Consider the following 20,264-nt stretch of genomic DNA (forward strand, 5'->3'; position numbering starts at 1 on the left):
CATGGGGGTAGGATTGAGTTGGGAACTACAGACCCTGATCAAGCAAAGCACTTAAAGCATATGAATATGGAAGGAAGAAATTAAGCACATGCTTGGCTGTTTTGCAGAGTTTGGGCCTATAACTTTAAATTTCTTGACTTTTGAGCATTTAAATGTACAACTCTATGTTTGTAGGAATATTGGGTTCCTGATCGGAGGGGGTGTTTACATTATGTAACTTGAGACATCACAGATCGACAGTTGATTTGCTGATTGCATTTCTATATTTAACGTATTACAGTAAAATTTGCTTTTCAAAATACATTCTTGTAGAAATGAAATATTGTTTTTGATTAAGATGAAGTGTTGTGAGATTTTTTTTAGCCCAACTAACTTCTTGAAGTACCTACTCAATATGTATGCAGAAAATAAAATTTTCAAAACATTCCAAAAATTATGTTTGAATTGTATTTGTATTTTTAACCAAATCTGTATCAAAGAGCGGTTAATTACCTTTCACTAATTATGGTACTTCAAGGTTTTCTGTGCAAGTGGATTCAGTTCTTGGTGTGCATGCATTCCATGTGCATAAAATTAGATTATCTTAACCAGCTGTGTCCATGGTGACTGTGCATGCACCCTGCGCACCCTTGCAACCCTCTCCTTCCCCCAGCATAAAGAGCAAGCCCAAGTGCCATTCAGTTACTTTGCCACATAGAATCCAGAATAAAAGGACTCAGTAGTAGCAAGAAAAGGGGACAGGTCATAGGATTCACTTGGACAGAACATCTTCAAGAACCACAGCTACTGTAACATAAGTAATCCTGCTTTCTTCTTTGATTATCGCTACATGTGGATCCAATTCTTGGTGACAGGCTAGCAGTTAACTTCCTAAAGAGGTAGGATCTCAGAGTCTACTTAAATAATGAATATAGAACTGCCCCAGCAAACTGGGCATCAGATCTAGAAGTTGTAGAAGCTGTCACTAGAGATTAATAATTAATAAAAATATTTACTGAGCTCCAAGAAGCTGCCCTACAAATCTCAACTATAGGGACTCGATTCAAGAATGCTTTGGAAGTTGAGCTCTGGTAGAATGTGATTTAATACGAGAGAAGGGAGCCAATTTGTTCAAATCATATGAGACCCTGATAGAATCAGGGATCTACTTTGAAAGTCCCTGTGTGGTAATGCCTTGCCCTCTAGACATATCTTAACAGGCTACAGATAGTCTGGGTAATTTGTGAAATGGTTTCATTCTTTGAACGCAATGAGAGAGCTCTCAGAACAACTAATGTATGGAGTTTTGCTTCCCCAGAAGACGAATGAGGCTTAGAAATAAAACACTAGTATATATAGATTGGTTCAGATGAAAGTCTGAGATTACTTTAGGTATAAACTTTGAGTGAGGCCTTAAGAGTCATGCTATCCTTATGTAAAATATGGTATGGAGGGCCAATAGTTAATTTTAATCTCTCTCAGCCTCCTAGCAGGGGTAACTGCCTCTAAAAATACGCATTAATCAATAAGTAATACAAAGTACATGATGATATTGGTTTGAAGGGAGGTTCCATCACAGAGGTAATAACTACAAGTCCCATGAAGAGAGGATTCCTCTAACTGGAGGAAACATATGAATTAATATTTTCAGAAATTTAGATCCAGTAGAGTATGAGCACTCTGTATTGGTAGTGGTCGTGCCCCAGAATGAACCTGAGGAATTGTCTGTGAGACAGTATGATCGAGATATGAAAAGTAGGTGTCCTGGAGGTCGAGGGCTGAAAACCAGTCTCCGTGTTCCAATGTTGGAATGATCATTGATAAGGTGACCATCTTGAAATTTTGAGCCTTGACAAACTTCTTGAGAGCTCTGAGGTCTAGTATACGTCTCCAATCTCCCTTCCTTTTGGGTATTTGGAAATAACGAGAGTAGAATCCCTTGCCTTGTAGATGTTTAATTACTTATTCTATGGCTCCTAACTGGAGATGGCAATCCATCTCCTGTCGTAGTAAACTACCATCAGAAGGGTCCCTGAAGAGGGATGGGGAAATGTGTTGTGGAGGGGGTAGGGAGGTAAAATGGATGGAGTACCCAGTTCAAACGATCTCTGGGACCCATTGGTCCCATGTTATGTGTTCCCAGGCACTGCGAAATGCTGCCAATCTGTGGCCAAATGGGTGTGGAATGATGGTCGGCTGTATCAGTCAGGGGGAGTGGTCTAACGGTGCTTCAACCTGCCTATCAAAAGTGGTGTTTAGACGTAGAAGGCTGGGACAAAGATTGTGGGCCAGGTGGTTTGCATTTAGGGAATTTCTTTCTTTGCGACTCCTAGTGGTGCTGAGTTTGGTACTGAGACACCTGTAGTCTATGCTAGGATTGGGGACTAAATTGTACTGGTGTATAGATCCCCAGTGACCAGAGGGTAGCCCTGGAGTCCTTCAGAGTGTTAAAGGAGGTATCAGTCTTCTTGGAGAAGAGCTTCATGGCCTCAAAGGGAAGGTCCTCAACCATGGATTGTACCTCTTTCAGGAAACCTGATAAATGGAGCTTGTCACATCACTACATCCATGGAGATGGACCTAGCTGCTGTGTCAGCCACATCAAAGGCAGATTTCAGTTATTTGCCACTGATTTGCCCTCCTGGATAATGGCCTTGAATGAGCCACACTGTGCTTCTGGCATCTTTTCAATAAAGTCATTCAGCTTTGAGTAATTTATGTAATCATACTTCACTATGAGGGTCTGGTAGTTGATGACATGAAATTGTAGAGTAGCTGAGGAGTATGCTTTTCTACTGAACAGATCAAGGAGCTTCCAATCCCTGTCATAGGGAGAAGCCCTTGACTGGTATTGTCGGCTTCAGGAGTTGACAGCATGGGTAGGAGAATAGGAATAAAGATTGTTGCATCTGATGAAGTGAGCTGTAGCTCACGAAAGTTTATGCTCAAATAAATTTGTTAGTCTCTAAGGTGCCACAAATCCTCCTTTTCTTTTTGCGGATACAGACTAACACAGCTGCTACTCTGAAACTATCTATCACAGATTCTGAAGCTTGCATCCTACCTGGAAGATGCAATAATGGCATGATGACTGGTAAATGTACATATGGATGACTATGTAGCAGTCCTGCAAACGTCCAATATGGAATCGTCACTAAGGAATGCTACTGACATTGCATGTGCATTTGTTGAATGAGCTCACTCCCGCTGACGGGACATAGCCAAAGCTATTTTGTATGCAGTCTTGATAAAGGATGGTTTCAGAGTAGCAGCCGTGTTAGTCTGTATCCGCAAAAAGAAAAGGAGGACTTGTGGCACCTTAGAGACTAACCAATTTATTTGAGCATAAGCTTTCATGAGCTACAACTCATTTCATCGGATGCATTCAGCTGTAGCTCACGAAAGCTTATGCTCAAATAAATTTGTTAGTCTCTAAGGTGCCACAAGTCCTCCTTTTCTTTTTGTTGATAAAGGATGTTATCCATCTAGAATCGTCCGTGAAGAGACTATTTGACCCTTCATATGATCTACATATAACACAAACAGACAAGGCGAAGCAAAAAACAGTTTAGTCTTGTCCAGATAGAAGATTAGACTTCGCCTGATGTCTAAAGTATGGAAACTCTGCTCCCCTGAAGATGAACGCGGCTTAGGAAAGAATACAGGTAAGTATATCACCTGGTTCAAATGAAACTCAGAAACCACTTTAGACAAAAATTTTGGATGTGGCAGCAAAGTTACCCTGTCTGGAGAATTTTGGTCTGCCATCATAGCCTGCAATTCTCTCTCTCCCCTGGCGTACGTTATCATTACCAAGAATGCAGTTTTCTGATATAAGAGCAGGAAGGGATAAGATGCAAGGGGCTTGAACGGAGGTTTCATCAGCACCTATCCAACCATAATAAGGCCCCACAGAGGAACCGGCTCTCAAATCTGAGGATGCAGCCCTTCTAAGAATCTTGCTACAATGGGATTGGAGAAGACTGATCTTCCCTGTATAAGGGGGATGAAATGCCGATATCGCTGCCAGATGTACTTTCAATGAACTAAGTGCAAGTCCCGATGACTAAAGGCGCTGCAAGTACTCTAAGACAGGGGTGGGCAAACTACGACCTGCAGACTGGATCCAGCCCCTCAGGGCTTTGGATTCAGCCCCTGGGACTGCCCCCCATGGCGCTGCGGGCCCCGCGCCGCTCTCAGAAGCATCTGGCACCATGTCCCTGGAGCCCGGGGGCGGGGGTGGGGAAGAGGGCTCCGTACATTGCCCTAGCCTCCAGGCACCGCTCCCCGCAGCTCCCACTGGCCAGGAACGGGGAACCGTGGCCAATGGGAGCTTAGGGAGAGGTACCTGGAGGCGTAGCAAGGGCAGCACGCGGAGCCCTGTGCCCCTCCCTCCTCAGGGGCCGCGCAGGGACATGGTGCCAGCCGCTTCCCGGAGCGGCGCAGCATGGGGCCAGGGCAGGCATGCAGGGATCCTGCCCTGGCCCCAGTGTGCGTCATTGCCACCCTGGTGCTGCTTTAGGTAAGCAGCACCAGGCCGGAGCCCGAACTGCTCCTGCACTCCGCACCTCTCCTGCACCGAACCTCCTGATGCACCCCAACCCCCTGCCCTGAGCCCCGTCACACCCTCTGCACCCCAACCCCCTGCCCTGAGTCCCCTCCCGAAGTCCACACCCCTCCTGCACTCCTACCCTGAGCCCCTCCTGCACCCCAACTTCCTTCCCTGAGCCCCCCATACACCCCGCACCCCTCCTCCCTGCCCTGAGCCCCCGTCGCATCCCACACCCCCCTCCTGCACCCCAACCCCTGCCGCACCCCTCCTCCACCCCAACTCCCTACCCTGAGCCCCCTCCTGCACTCCACACCCCTCCTGCACCCCAACCCCCTTCCCTGAGCCCCCTCATGCTCCCGCACCCCTCCTCCGCCCCAATCCCTTGCCCTGAGCCCCTTCCTGCACACCGCACCCCCTCCCACACCCCGCACTCCCTCCCGCACCCCTACCTCCTGCCCCAGCCCTGCATACAATTTCCCCACCCAGATGTGGCCCTCAGGCCAAAAAGTTTGCCCATCCCTGCTCTAAGATGTCTTGGACGGAAGCCAGCATTGGTTGAATTCCCTGGGTCAAAGATCACATGGAAAACAGTTTCCATTTTGCGCAAGAGGCCATCCTGATAGAGGACTTTCTATTGTTGAGTTGAATCTGCTGAACAACCATTGAACACTGGTCTTCCTCCCCATTCAGCCATGCAGCAGCCATACCTTGAAATGCAGGAAGCTAAGCATAAGGTGCAAGGTGTGGCTATGATATGAGTAGGTCAGCATAGAGAGGAAGCAGTATGGGAGGCTGAATTGCAGCACAAGAACATTGAAGAGCCAGCATGGCCCTGGCCATGCCAGGGCAATGAGAATGAGCTTGATGCGATACACCTTCAGCTTGAAGATGACCTGTCAGATGACTGGGATGAGGGGAAAGGCATAGAAGAGAGGCGCTTAACAGCTGAGATGGAATGTGTCTGACAGGAAACCTGGAGTGAAGCCCCCTTGAGAGCAGAATAGGCAACATTTCCTGTCCTGTTGCCCCTTGTAGCAAACAGGTTGATTGTCAGACTGCCCCAGGTTATGAAGATAGTCCCAAGGATGCTTGTCTTCAGAGACCACTCATGACTCAGCAAAAAAAAAAAAAAATATTGCTGAGATGGTCCACAAGGTGATTCTGAACCCCAGGCAAGTAGTTGGCTATTGGAGTGATACTCGCCACAATGCAAAACTACCATAACAGGATTACCTCTTGGCAGAGCATCCTGGAGTGTGCTCCTCCTTCCTTGTTCACATAATATATCGCTATGGTATTGTCAGTAAATATGTGAACCACTGAGCCCGATATGGACCCAAAAAGTGTGACACTTGTAAATGGCCCAAAGCTCCAGCACATTGATATGCAGAGAGGACACCTGCTCCAATGACACATCTTGGACTCAACCCCAGATGTGCTCCCCAGCCCATCAGAGAGGCATTGGTGACAACAGTCATGACTGGTAAGGGCCAGATGAAAGGAACGCCCTGAACATTGTCAAGAAGTCTCCACCACTCTAAGGAGTCCAGGACCAGTGGAGGAAGAGGGACCCATATGTCCAAGGAGTGAAGAGTCGGACAGTAAACTGACCTGAGCCAGTTCCTCAGGTCAGTTTACTGTCCGAGGGGGTGAAGATGCAGCCTTGTGAACTGAACCACCTGAGTGCAAGTGGACATGTGGCCCAAAAGCCTCAGGCACATCCAAACTGTTGCAGAAGGCTGAGACTGCAGAAGTAGCGAGTCACCTAAAAACATCTGACAGAAATGCTCTCACACTTGTAAAATCTATTAGGGCCACAATGAACTCTATTTTCTGAGGGAGAAACAAAGTTGACTTCCTAGTGTTTAGGATGAGATCCAGATGCTCAAGCAAGCGCAGTGTGGCACTGATGTGAGAAAGGACGTCCTCTCTGGATCAGGAGCTCTGTAATCAGTTTTCTGAATACACAAAGATATGGATCCCTTTCTTTCTTTCTGGGCTATGCCATGATGATGGCCATGCATTTGGTAAAAATCTGTGAGGCAGGATAGAGGAGGAAGGGAAGTGCCATATACTGGAAATGGCATTCCGCTACAACAAATCGAAGGATTTTTCTGCAGCTCAGCAAAATCACCACATGAAAGTAGGCATCCTGAAGGTCCAAGGCAGCAAACCAGTCATTCTAAGACAATACAGGGAGGACAGTTGATCGAGTGACCATTTGGAACCTCACATACCTGATATATTTGTTGAGGCTGCAAAGGTCAAGAATGGGTCTTAGTCCTTCCTTCCTTGGATTTGGTCACCAAAAAGTACCAGGAATAGAAACCTTGACCAAGGTGATCTGGTGGAACCTCCTCCACCACAAGCTTCCAACGTGAGCAGAGGGTGAATCTGCTCAAGGAGCAATACCTTGTGAGGGCATCCCTAAAGAGGCACAGGGAAGGAGAGTGAGAAGGAGGGATGGAGGGGAACTGGATGGCATAGCCCGATTTGATGGTGCTTAGGACCCAGCTGTCAGTGGTGATCAAGCCAGCCTGTCCCCAAATGGGGGTGGGGGAGGGAAGGAAGGGAGTGACAACTGGAACACTGCTCTGGACCAAGGAGTCAAAATGGGTGTTGGGGAGGTGCCAAGGGAGGGCATGTGGACTGTTCGAACCTCAAACATGACTGCTTTCCCCTGTGGGATCTATGCTCCTTTCTGGGGGGGCACCATTGTCTTGGGGGACAGAAAGGCTGCCCTAACATGCGTGGTGAATGATACTGAGGTTGTTGCTGGTGTTGAACACCGTAGTGGCGCCTTTGCACTGCCAGTGCATACACCCCAAAGGTAGCCCTGGAGTCCTTGAAGGAGGAGTGCAGAGTCTTGTCTGTTTTATCTGAGAACAGTGCCTAATCATTGAAGGGCAAATCCTCAATGTCCAAGGGAGGACACTGAGAGCAATGCCTGAATTCTACAGCCAGGAAGACCTCCTCATGGTCATCACAGAGGCCATCACTCTTGCTGAAGTATCCGAGACATCCAGCAAAGACTGCAAAGAAGTAGCCTTCAGTGACAAATGCCCGAAATTCCTCCCTTGAGGACTTGGGCAGCTCATCTATGAATTAAGACATAGCCATCCAACTGATAAAGTGGTACCTGGACAACAGTTTTGTCTGATTAGCAATTCGTACCTGCAAGGAAGAAGAGGTGTAGAGTCCTTCTTCTTGGCGGTGGATTTAAATCTACTCTATTGAGTTCTATTGTTCACCACGGTTACTACTGAGGAATTTGGGGCTGGATGGGAATTAAAACCCTCACATCTCTGCATGGGAATGAAGGAGTGCTTTTCCATGTGCTCAGCTGCAAGTGGTACCAAAGCTGGCATGCTCAAGAGGACTTAAACAGGCTCAAGGAGCGTATCATTAATAGGGTGACTCTTCTAAGGGCAAACAGCTGCAGGATATTACTAACTTGTGTATGTGTTCTCTTGCAGGAACTCCGCTTGAACACTCATAGAAGCAGCCATGCTCTTCAACAGGTCTTAGTATGCCTTGAAATCATCAGTACTGAAGGGCAGAAAGAGCTTGGCACCTTGGAATTGCCCGGGGTCAAGGATGGGGTACTTAACTGTGCCAGAGCCAGATCCTGCTCCAGGGCTAATGGGCTCAGGTGGGATGACTCTGGAGGTTCCTCAAGGGGAAGGTTCACGAGTACCTCAACCTGTGGTGGATCGATAGTCACTGCCACAGACGTAGCCAGTGATTTTGGCTTTAAGCAAGATAAGGAGTGGGATCTCCGTGACTGAAGAGCAGCTCATGGATTCTACAGAGACCACTAATATGGATAGGGCACTGTTGGCCAGTAGACACCAGGACAGGGGTCCCCATGCCAACCCTGGGACCAATGCCAATCCTGGTACCTATAGTGCTCCATGAATGGTCCTCGCTGAGGTGATGGAGAGCAGGGAAGAGTAAGATCCCAACTCAAACACTGAGAAGTTCCAGACTTCAGGGAATAGCAATGGGGAGAGCCCTGAGGGTGTAAACAGCTGGTCCAACTCCTCCATAGCTTAGACTGACAAGGGGACTGGTGCAGAGGATGAAAACTATAACACCAGCAACAAGCATGCCTCCATTGTTGCTTGTGCTAGGAACAGTGTCGACCCCAAAGTCAGCATCAGTACCAAAGTAACTAACAGCGCCCAAGTGGAAGGTGTTTGCTGCCACAGCAACATGCTGGCACCAGCCACAGGGGTACCGAAGACATTCCTGGTGCTGAAGAGGTCCCCTTGTGTCAAGTTCAGTACTGGCCCCCTTTCCACTGAGTGTGGAAGGGAAACATCAGGGCATGGTGCCGACAGACCCATAGGTTCAGTGGCTTGCCCAGCTAATGGAGCTATAAAGGACGCAGCCCTGGCAAAGTCCTGGACCAACAGAGGTCAGGACAAAAAGTCAGAGGAGGTCCTCTGTGGCCTGATATGCCACCGACACAGAAGCAGCTGGTGCTGGCATCATCCTCATCAGTACTGGAGTCAATGGACGCCCTGGGACCAGAATGGGAGTCAACTGCACAGAGTCTTTGACCTTCCTGTGCAGTTCCAGGGAGTAGTTAATGGGACCTATTCCATCCAATGCATTCATCTTCACCCTGTGCTGATCCACGCTCCTTCTGGAGAAGGGAGACAAGTCCCCATGGGACCTGTCTCATTGGTCTTATGAGATCTTTTCCTCAGCACACTCAATGGGAAACAATTCCTCTATCTTTCTGGAGAAGTGTCAGCTCCAGGACACAAAGTGGCAGCACTGTCCAAATCAGAGGGCGACCTGCGATCTGATGAAGGCTTCAGTACCAAAGCAGGCCACACGACCTGCTCAAGCAGGTGCTGCTTCAGATGAAGATCCCTCGCCACCTGAGTCCATTCTGTGAATGATCTGTAAATCAAACACCACTTCTTCATGTGGACTTTGTCTAGACACAGCAAGCCCCGCATGTGGGGATCGTTATTGGAGAGGCCCCCTACACATGATGGACAATGTTTAAACTCTAGTGATGGCATTACCAGGAACACAAAGTACAATTAACGCACACTAAGTCTAACTAACTCTATATTAGGAGTGCAACTAGAAAAAAGTCACTGAAAAGAGGACTGTGAAGTTGAAAACCACAGCGAGTTCTGACTCCAGCCATGCAGGGTAAGAAGGAAGTGGGGGTGGGGGGAAGGTGTCCAGGGTGGCACCACCTCATATAGGTAGGGAGGGGCTAGGACCATGAAGTGCGAGTGCCACCCCTCTAGAGGTATTGCTAGGTAAAAATCTCTGGGTCTGGTATGCTGGGCACACACACCCCTAAGTGGAATACACAGCTGCAGCTACTCAAAGAAGACACTTTTCTGAATGAAGGGAAGCAGCCCGAACTCACCAGGAGAAACTTTCCATTGTTTCATGAGCTCTGACCTTAAATCTTTATTCTGAGGTTAATATATAGAATTTAAAGTAGTTTGCCCTCATTAATAGAGCAGAATGTGAACTGCTTCTTGGACAGTTCTGAACATGCAATTTTGTAGTCTGTGGAGCATTTATTCCAGCAGCAAAACACAGGCTGTGAACCCAGTGGTGGAAAGTCCACCTGGACAGAGGAATGAAGGTGATTTTATCTACAAAAGCCATCTGGAGTCAGCCAGAGCATCTCATAAAGTTGGAGTGGCAGACTGAGGTGGGCTGGAAACAGCAACCAGAGCACCTCCTCAGTTTCAACACATCGCCTAGACAGCCTTCACCAGCTGGAGTCCTGTGGCGTTCCCTCTAGAGTTAAAGCTGCCATCTCTTGGTGGAATTCCTGGAAGAAGGCAGTAGCAGTACTGCTGAATACACCTTGGGTGCAGCTTGTGCTACTTGGGTGCAGTTTGGGTGCAGCTGGTGCAAGTAGCTTAAAATTGTACCTGCCTGTGCCCACAGAGGTGGATCAGTCCTTACATGTTCATATGTCTTTCATTATCTGCATATGTCCCTATGTCATGTTCTTATTATCTTGACTCAAGAGTTGCTATCCAAAAAATCCTTAAAGCCTTATATCAAAGCATTCTTGGTTTATATGGTTATTTGTTCTATGCATCACCATGTGTTTCTTGGCAGAACTGATATTTTATTGAGAAAAAATTCAATAGACTCTTGTCAAAGATACCTAACTGAAAGCACAAGAAATAAAAGAAATTTGAGTCATATAACGTGTTTCAGGTTCTTGCAATTTCTCTCAATGGGATGATTTATAATACTATTTTAAAATTCCATAAAACATGTAACATTCTTTATATGCTTTTACACCCTCTATATACACACACAATTTACTGAGTCTTCTAAAACTGCTACTTTAAAATGTAACGTAAGGCTAAAAAATTGGAAGGGTTTATGATGTTTCCCTACGCAGAGCTACACAAAACACTACTCCAACCAACAAAGCCATTACAAATATAAAGTTCATCATTGTATTTAAAAATCAGTAATTTCTCAATAATTACAATTAAAAGGACAGTTTTAATGTTTTCATATTTGCTACCCCATGTCCTCTGTAGTATCTTTCCATATCCAGAGAAAGAGCAAAATAAAGGCCAGCCTATTTAACTAAACTGCTTTCATTAAAGAAAAGAAAAGCAAGAATCTATGAAGTAATGAGTGATCCTATTAGTTCCACCAGACTAAAATCAGAGAGTCTACGTATGTGGTCCTTTCAGCCACATCTGTCATGGGCTATTTTGGTACCACAGAGTGCAGAATATTTGACCATTTATTTAATAGATAAGGCCAGGACAAATAAAGATTTGTCTTCCCTAAGAAGAAATATATAATGAAAACAACTGAAAAAACCCATGCAACAAATATCCTCCAATATTTTCATTTTTACACTAGCTACACCAGTATATTTATAGTTTTCCATTGAATTCTTTTCAAAGAATAAAAAGAAAAATATAATAAGATGTGTGCCATGGAGAACAAAAAGAGGGAAACTGACAGTGTAAGCAGAGGATAATGAGTTAAATATTAAAACATACAGAATTGCTGTCAAACAATGTAAAATCCTTAAGAATTCTATTTATCAGTTTTTAGCATATATTGCTAATGTCATATTTACAGTACAATTCTGAAGTCTCCTTTAAACTCCCTCAACAATTCTGACTATAAAAATACTGTATTTTTGCATGCTCTTTTAGTAATAGATTGAAATGCTGATTCCAAAAATAGATCAGTCACCCAATTCAACTCTAGAACTTTGAAAATCCAGATCACCTTTTGTAATCATCTTTATATGGAAAAAAAGAGAATTTTATTTATCACTACAGAATTTTTCAGAGCTACTTTTGTGTGAACAGTAAGATTAATGGTTCAAAATGTCCATATGCTATTTCATATCAGTATATTTACATTAAAAGCATCCATCCATATTTTACATTTTATGAAAAAACATGGGTGCCTTATACAAATTTTTTATAGCACAATCTATCAGATTGAAATTTGTTTTAATCTTATTTCAGTGTTCTTTAGTAAGACTATATATTCTAATACCTTGAAATGTTTTTCTTAAAACTACTGAAAAGAAATAGTGCATATTTAAGATACAAACAAGGCTAAACCTTATACTCTTCTCTTTCAGTAATGAAGTCTGGGAAAGAAATCACAGACACCCAAGTGGTTTGGCAACTGTAAGTGACAGAAGCTCTGCTAAATCCTCTGTTTACACTGGGGATTAGCTGAGTAGATTGTGAGTAGCAAACTGAGCTGTCCATGGTCAAGGGAACCTGCTCCCTGTCAGCCCGTGGGGCACATGGACAAAGCATGGTCCTGGTAGGAAGTGACCCATAAACGTATTCCTACGAAGGATTTATACAAAGCCAGTCTGCCTCATAGAAACTCCATATGACCATTAACTGGCCTGCAAGGCCTGCCAGGAGGCCTAATTACAGGTCTACAGAGCCCAATAACAAAAGCTGAAGAGCTTTAGCCTAGGGATGATCTGCTTTATACTGACTTGAGAGAGTCCATATAGAGTGACAAAAAGAAAGAGGTTTAGCTTTAAAATTCTCCCAAGAGACACAGCATTGTAACTAAGTCTGGAAAGCCCACATGCAACATACTTCAGATAGGCTTAAACATACCACCCTCTCAAAATTAACATTCAACTACTGCCTGCTTAACATCTGCTCAAACATGGTAAGTTGCTGTCATATTGTTAGACTATGCTAAAAAGGCTTTCTTCTATTTCAATATTAAGATAGATAAGTAAATAAAAGTCACACAAATATAAATGTATAGCTGTGACCAATAATCTCTACTGAGGAACAGTTTTTATAAACCCAAATTAGTTTCTTAAAACCATTAATGTAGAGTACTTAAGTGACTACAGCTACTGCCTGGTTTACTCAGAACACAGATACGAACTCATTAATCTATATTGACAGAGAAACAAGATTGATTTAGCGTGAACCGTATGGGAAACCAACACAATTTTAGAATACAAAGACTTCTTGTAGGCGATATCTCACTATAAAGGTTTTAAAAATGAATGTTATGGCTAATGTAGGTAATTATTAAACATTTAGTCAGACAACCCACACATGGCAATAACTCAAAGTCAGAAGAAAACTTCCAAATATCAGTGAAAATTAACTCCATCTCTTTTCATCACCCTTTTACTACATTTTTACTTTAAAGAATACAAATCAAAAATTTCAAACTAGATGCCTAAAGTTAGGCACTAAACATGGATTTTTCAGAAATGCTGAACACCCACAATTCCCACTGAAGTTGTGCAAACTCCTCAGTTCTTAAAAAAATTTTGTATGCAGCTTACCTTAGGCATCAAAGTTGGTAAACTTTGATCATATCATTTGTATGGGATTAGAAATGATTAACATTTGTAAAGAGCTTTCAAGCCTTGTATGCTGTAGATACTAAATATTATTGTATTTCAACATTTCAGCTTCCTTCTCCTGTTTAATTCCGCAGGATGTCAAATTTCTAAACTTGTACATTACAATTTTCCATGCCAAATAAAATGTTATGACTTCAATGAAGGATCAAGCAAAATCCTCCAGATTGTGAAGAGAAAAAGTCTTAAGTCTTAAAACCCTTAAACACAAATACTTTACCTGAAACAACAGAAAAAGGAATATGGTACATTAGAGGCTATGTAAACTTTTTGTATGGAATGTTCTTTTTGAAGTTCCCTCTAGTGTGAAAGTGCCTCTAAGGATTACTGTCAGTAGTTATTAAAACACAGTTGTGTCTTTCTAGCAATTGGCATGAATTTAGCATTAAATCCTTTTTTACTAGCCTAACTCCGATCTTTTCTTGGAACTCAGGTTGACGTGAATAAAATACAGCCTGAGAACTATAGGTTAGGCATAATCAGCCATTATAGTAAAAAAAGACAGCAAACCAGTATCTATTACAATCCCCATTTTCACACTAATCAACTTTACAAAATAATATTCACCTTTTGGGTTGACATTTTCTGTGTTTGGCCTATGCCCAAAGCTAATTTCTCTCTCTACTTTTTTTTTTTTTTTTTTTGAGCAAAATCTTTTTAAAAATTTTGAACTTTGAAAAAGTGAAAAGACCCTTTTTCCTTTGCAAATACATATATGTGTGCATATATATATAATGTATATTCACACAAACATACATACACACACACACACTTTTCTGTATCAAGCTTCAGGAAAGAAAAAAGCACTAAAATTTTAAACTTGGTATGGAACAGTCCTCACTGATATCATACCATTTCCTTGGTTTAGAGGTAAGTTTTAAAACAAAAAGGTATAAACAATTAAAAATTACTCCTGAACATGGTCAGCAGTCACCATTTCTAAATTGTTAATGAGATCTCATCGTAAAGATTTTCATCTTCTCAGCCTTGCCTTCAGGTAAAAGGGCTGTTACTGAAATAGCCCAGATGAAATGCCTAAATGAATCTGGAACTCCTCAAAAGTGATATTTATGGTATGTTGCATAAATAATCATTGAGTCAACAACTTTAGAGTCTCTGCAATTTCTTTGCATTCTACAATACTTTGCTAATTTTAAACTTTCATAAAAATTATGTATGTCTTTTTCCATTAAAACAATATAGCCATCCCAATGCAAGCAGATGTGTTGCTGTACTATTAATCTAGATTTGGAGAAAGAACTCTCCAAGTAGCAGCAATAAAAGTGAAAACTCACTCCTCCTCCAAGTCAGCCACTTCACAGGGCTTGTCTTCACTAGAAAATTGGGCTGTAGCAGAACTTGACCATGAGGAGTTATGTTAACCAAGACTGCAGTTAGTATAGACAAGGGTATGCAGTGTTTAACATGATGTCAGCTGGTGGTGGGTCAGTCCTGCTGGTTAACCTATCACCACTGCAACTTTGTGTTTTATATGTATGTACACCTAAGTTCTCATCATGTTCTAGTATAATTTAATTTTTAGTGAAAATAACCCTGATGAAGGATTAACCTCAAAAGCTCAAGTGGGACAGTTTAAATGCCAACTTTATTAACTGGAAGCCATTTCTTTTTCTCAAAATGAAATTAAATGCAATGGCAACACTAGCTCAACTTTAGCTGCACATATACAGTATGTTCTAATTCAATCTTTCAGCTTAAATTTGTAGCTTAATGTATTATTGTACTGTTGATGTTGATAAGTGTATACATTAAATTATACAGAATGTTCACGGTGGTTAAATCAGTAAGTCTATGGGTTAGCAGAAAGAAGGTAAATATAGTAATGAAACTATTTTTTCTGAAGAATCTAAACGGATCTGGAATATCTATATACAGTAACTCCTCACTTAACATCATCCCAGTTAACGTTGTTACGTTGCTGATCTATTAGAGAACATACTCATTTAAAAGGTGCGCCATGTTTGCTTATAACGTTGTTTGGATGTGGGGGCTTGGAACCAGGGTGGGCCGGCAGCCCCCCTATCAGCTCTCCTCCATGCCCGCCAGCAGCTGGATCAGCAACTCCCCCCTCCTTCACCGTGCCTTCCACCTGCAGCAATCAGCTGTTTCACGGCATTCAGGAGGCTCTGGCGGGGAAGGGAGGAGTGAGGACACAGCCCGCTCGGGGTGAGGGGGTGGCGTGGGGGCGAGCGCGCGCACGCACGCACACACACACACAGCACTTTGGAAAGAACAGCGAGAGGAGCAGCTAAACGATCCACCGTCTTTCACCCTCTGACTCCACCACCTCAACCATGCTTCACAATCATCATTGCTGATGTTTAAAATTGTTTAAAACGAATGCTCTATATGTACATAATGTCTTTTGTCTGGCAAAAAAATTTTCCCTGGAACCTAACCCTCCTATTTATATGATTTCTTATGGGGAAATTGGATTCGCTTAACATCGTTTTGCTTAAAGTCACATTTTTCAAGAACATAACTACAATGTTAAGTGAGGAGTTACTGTAGCGTATAAAAGGCAAGATCATTTTTGTTTATTGTCACCAAACTTAAGTTTTAAAGCTACACCATATTCAGATATAGCCTACTATAAGTATTGACATTATACTGAAACAACTGTTGTTGAACAACTTTGGCAAACACATGGATTGTCAAATCCTTGAAAAGGCAACAAAATGTCTATTTTTAAAAAATGTGTGGACAGTTTTCAATGCACTACAAATATTACAAACCTAGATAATTTATAAAAAGTGATGTGACAAACTATAACACAAACTACAGTAATACTGCAATATACAAGTACTGCTGAACCCTGGACTAGTACCTGGCCCCCAGGTTATTATTCTCAAAAGTTGATCTAGTTGTATTTTCAGTATTGAAAGCAACTCTCTCAAAACAGAGTATCACATTACAGCAATGAGGGCTATAATAGCTGTATTGAAAAATATTGCTTGGTAAAATTCTGGCACAGAAGGACTTCATATAAATGATATAATGGTAAAAAGTTCTCATTTTGCTTTAAACAAAAAAAAAGAATGAATGAAAAAGTCATTAGCCTTTCTCCACACCCTTCTCACAAAAATGTTGTCAACTTCATTCTTAATTGACCAAGAACAAACAACAGAGTTGGGTTTTATAGGGTTTTTTTTTATTTTCCATTTTCAGCATTAAAATACAGACAGGAAAGGGGATTTTCCCTACATTTCAAATTAAGATAAACGAATACATTAAACCTCTCTCAAGTCATCCATGAGCAATTTGCACCTCCAATTTAAACTTCAGTGTCCAGCTGTGAATTTTTAAAATTATAAAGTGTCAGAACCATTTTAAATGTCTCTTGAAATTCACAGGACCCAGGTCATGATGATATACAACTCATGGTATTGTTAATACATTTTCAAGGTGTTAAATTAAAAAATGAGGTGTGACAGCTGTGAGTAGTATAAACAAATTGTACTTTTTGAGGTCTGTGCTGTCACATCTATTTTTTAATTATATGCTTCAAAGACATATTAAAAGATATGGAGAACAATGCATACATTTGAAACTATGAAATATAAGGTGCTAGTTGCATTATTGAAAAATGTGAATATTTGCTGGAAATATTAAAAGAAGTACTTCCCTTTAGAAAAAAAAAGGTCCCCAAAAGGAAGAAGAAAAAAGACGGCTTACTTGTAAAGTATATTTTACAATTAAATCTATGAAACAGGAGAATACAAATTAAAATGGAAGATCTGAAATGATTGCACAGCACCCATACTTACTGATAACATTTGTAAGAAATTCTGAAAGTTCTCCTATTTTTGTGCATTAAAAACAACAAAAAGTTGTATATGGAAAAAAACAAAAAGTGTAAGGTCTAGGGACTAAATAGGACTGCAGTAAAAGTGTAAATATGATTACAGATGAATGGTCTAGCCCTTTTTGAGTACACTACATAAATGCTGAAGAAATCAAGGAAAACACCTATGAACAACATTCAATTCACTGAAATTATTAAACAAATGCCAATGAAAATATTCACCAACACTCTTCTGCAAAAAAATAAAATCCTAGGCAAAAGATTTCCAAAGTAGCCTCTGGATGCCCAACTTCAGACACCTAGTACTTGTTTTACAGAAGTACAGCTGCAGGTGATCAGCATGTCTGACAGCCAAAACACAGGTATTGAGCTGGGCACCAAAAAAATGGGGAACCCAAATCCAGTGGCCACTTTGAAAATTTGATCTTATGCTTTTAACAAACATATATGCTTGTGCTTAAAACAAAATGGCATACAAAACAAATATTTCAAAGCAGAGTAATTTGTGCATATTTACTAATGTTTACATATTTTCTATATTATTTGCATCTGTACTATAAAATCATTGATACCAATTGTTGATTTAATTGAAATAAGGTATCTTATTAAATCTAGAAATAGTTGCATTGTTTATAATTATGTTAAAGAGCTGCTTACAAAGCTCCACTGAGAACTCTTTAATTTTCAGGCTGCAACACCATAACTGGACCCCCTATACTGTTCACCACCTGAATTTGTACCCAAGTAAAATGGGCTCTTACCCATAGATGTAGTATTTAAAATATTCACTAATTAACAATTTAATATTCTCTAATTGTCTCATACGTGTCCGAAGTCCCACATTGTCCATGAGGATACTGAAACAGAATTGCCTGAGTCAGAGCCCTGGGGTACTGTACAGTAACGGCCTCAGGACTGTTTGTGCACTTTTCTATTATGGAATTCCCTATGCTATTATTGACTAGGAAGGACTGATCTGCATAATGACTGTATAGTCTTTCAAGCGTACAGCCATCATACAACCCCCAGTGCTCTGACTACTACCCTCAGGAATTCCCATCCACAGACTCAGAACGAATCCATCAACTGCTGACACCTCTTGCCTTTGTCATCCCTCCTAATCCAAGATATTAAATACAATTTTAATTCATTAAGGCATTGCTCTTAGTAGAGATAGCTATGTTGACTTCTGAATAGAAGAAATATAAGGCCCTATTTGCCAAGCACAAAAGGGCAAAACCAGTAGGCAAAAGTAACATTTTCAAGTATTAAAATAGCATTGAGAAATGCATCCCCACAGTCTCAGAAGCAGTAGGGGGTTCCTGTCCTTTCCCCCCTTGCAAGAGCCAGCTTCTTGTGGTCAGGGGTGGATAGGTAGGTGTGTAGCTGGGGAGTCAGGAGTTCTATAGAAGTCTATTGTCTTCTGAGCAACAGAAGGAGGACATATAAGCCCCTTCTCTATGGTCAGGGAGTCATTATGTGCTGGACCAGCAGCAACTCTGAGTTGGTTGGAGGAACACATTCTGAGGTCAGTGGATGCCCTCTTATATGTTCATTGGTCAGGGAGGGGCCACATGAATGGATCAGTGTGCAGCTAGGGGGAAATAATGTGGTGATTCAGTAAAGGGACAGGACAGAGTTTAGGAGTCGAGTCAGGGTAACTATAATTGGCATGAGATGCCACAGCAGAGGGTTTGGCAGGGGAGCTGCAAGGATTTCACAGGTGAACAAGGGCATGAGAGAGGTAAATTGACAAGTAGCTAAATTATGGGAGTCAGAAAGGTTGATGATTGCCCATCGCAAAATTGTATAACCAACACTAGAGTTATTCAAGGAAGAAATAATATACCTTTCTAATGGAATGGTTAACAATCTGGGAATCTGGCAGGGCTGGGGCGAAATCAGCCAAGCTAACCGCTGGTGCCTCTGGTGGCAGGTGTCCAGCACAGATACTCATTCAACAGGGGTCCAGTTCCCTGATAAGCCAGAACTGGAAGTGGACTTGGGGGGAGGGCATCCTCCAAAGCAACTGAAGAACCGTGTTGGTGTACCTAATGTCTGGTACAGTGAGGAGACAACCCCTTTTCCTCTGCCCCTTAACCCTGATACATGAGAACGGCTGTAGGAGTTACCATAATAGGACAAGGTGTGGAGGGATAACAGCTGTCCTCCAGCGCATTGAACAGATTGCACTGTACAAGTTATTGCTGGATAGCTCACAGATCAGTTAAGTTACTAAAGCTGTGGCCTAATTAAATCTCATTCCTTGTGTCTTGTCTTATCTTCTTGCATGTCTGGGACAATGTGCTGCTGCAGAAAGTAAGAGAACCTTTAACAGAGCACAGGCCTAGAATCTTCACCTCTTTAGAGAAGGTTTTTACAGAATCCCCCACCACATACACACTTTTTCTGCAACCCATAAAACGAACAAAAACCAGGACAATGACAGCAAACGCATTTGAAATTCACATGCTAGTTCTTCTGCAGCAGATAACTAACACACATTGATTTCCATGTCCCAGAACAATTTAGACACTATACGATGGTATACAAATGAGAACAGCCACACTGGTTTGATGGGAGAAGGTGGGGAAAAGATTCAATATTTGCCAAAGTGTGGGAGAAAAAATCAACTGGGACACAGGTTTCACTTTAGTGATATTATAAACAATGCAGTAAAATTATTACTTTCCATTACATATTTATGTAGCATCACTTACCAGCCGCCTCAAGAACCAACTGCAATCTAGCTTTGGCCTGTTCAGCAAGAGACTGAAAAGAAAGATAAGATTTACAATAAACTGTAGTATTATTAAAACAAATTTTTGTATACGTTTGCATGTTAAGTATTATTTCATATAAAAACACACACTAAATTTAAGTCTGGTAGAAATCATTACATACCACTTAATTTACTTCTGTACTTACATTCCCAACAGTGGACTATCCCCTTTATTTTTGTCATTGCGTCAACAAGTCCCATCATCTTAAAGGTAATGTTGAAG

The 20,264-nt window shown here is 42.1% G+C and overlaps 1 protein-coding gene across 2 annotated transcripts in view; it reads right to left on the bottom strand.

Annotated features, from left to right (window-relative positions):
• The window catches only part of RSRC1 (arginine and serine rich coiled-coil 1), a 362,956-nt gene that overhangs the window by 156,162 nt on the left and 186,530 nt on the right, over positions 1–20,264 (bottom strand). For both annotated transcript variants that reach the window (XM_074963701.1, XM_074963702.1), the window contains exon 7: positions 19,980–20,031. In XM_074963701.1, coding sequence (XP_074819802.1) covers positions 19,980–20,031 — 52 coding nt within the window. The remainder of the gene's footprint in view (positions 1–19,979; positions 20,032–20,264) is intronic.

The sequence above is a fragment of the Natator depressus genome, chromosome 9, assembly GCF_965152275.1.
Source record: "Natator depressus isolate rNatDep1 chromosome 9, rNatDep2.hap1, whole genome shotgun sequence".
Classification (NCBI taxonomy): Eukaryota; Metazoa; Chordata; order Testudines; family Cheloniidae; genus Natator; species Natator depressus.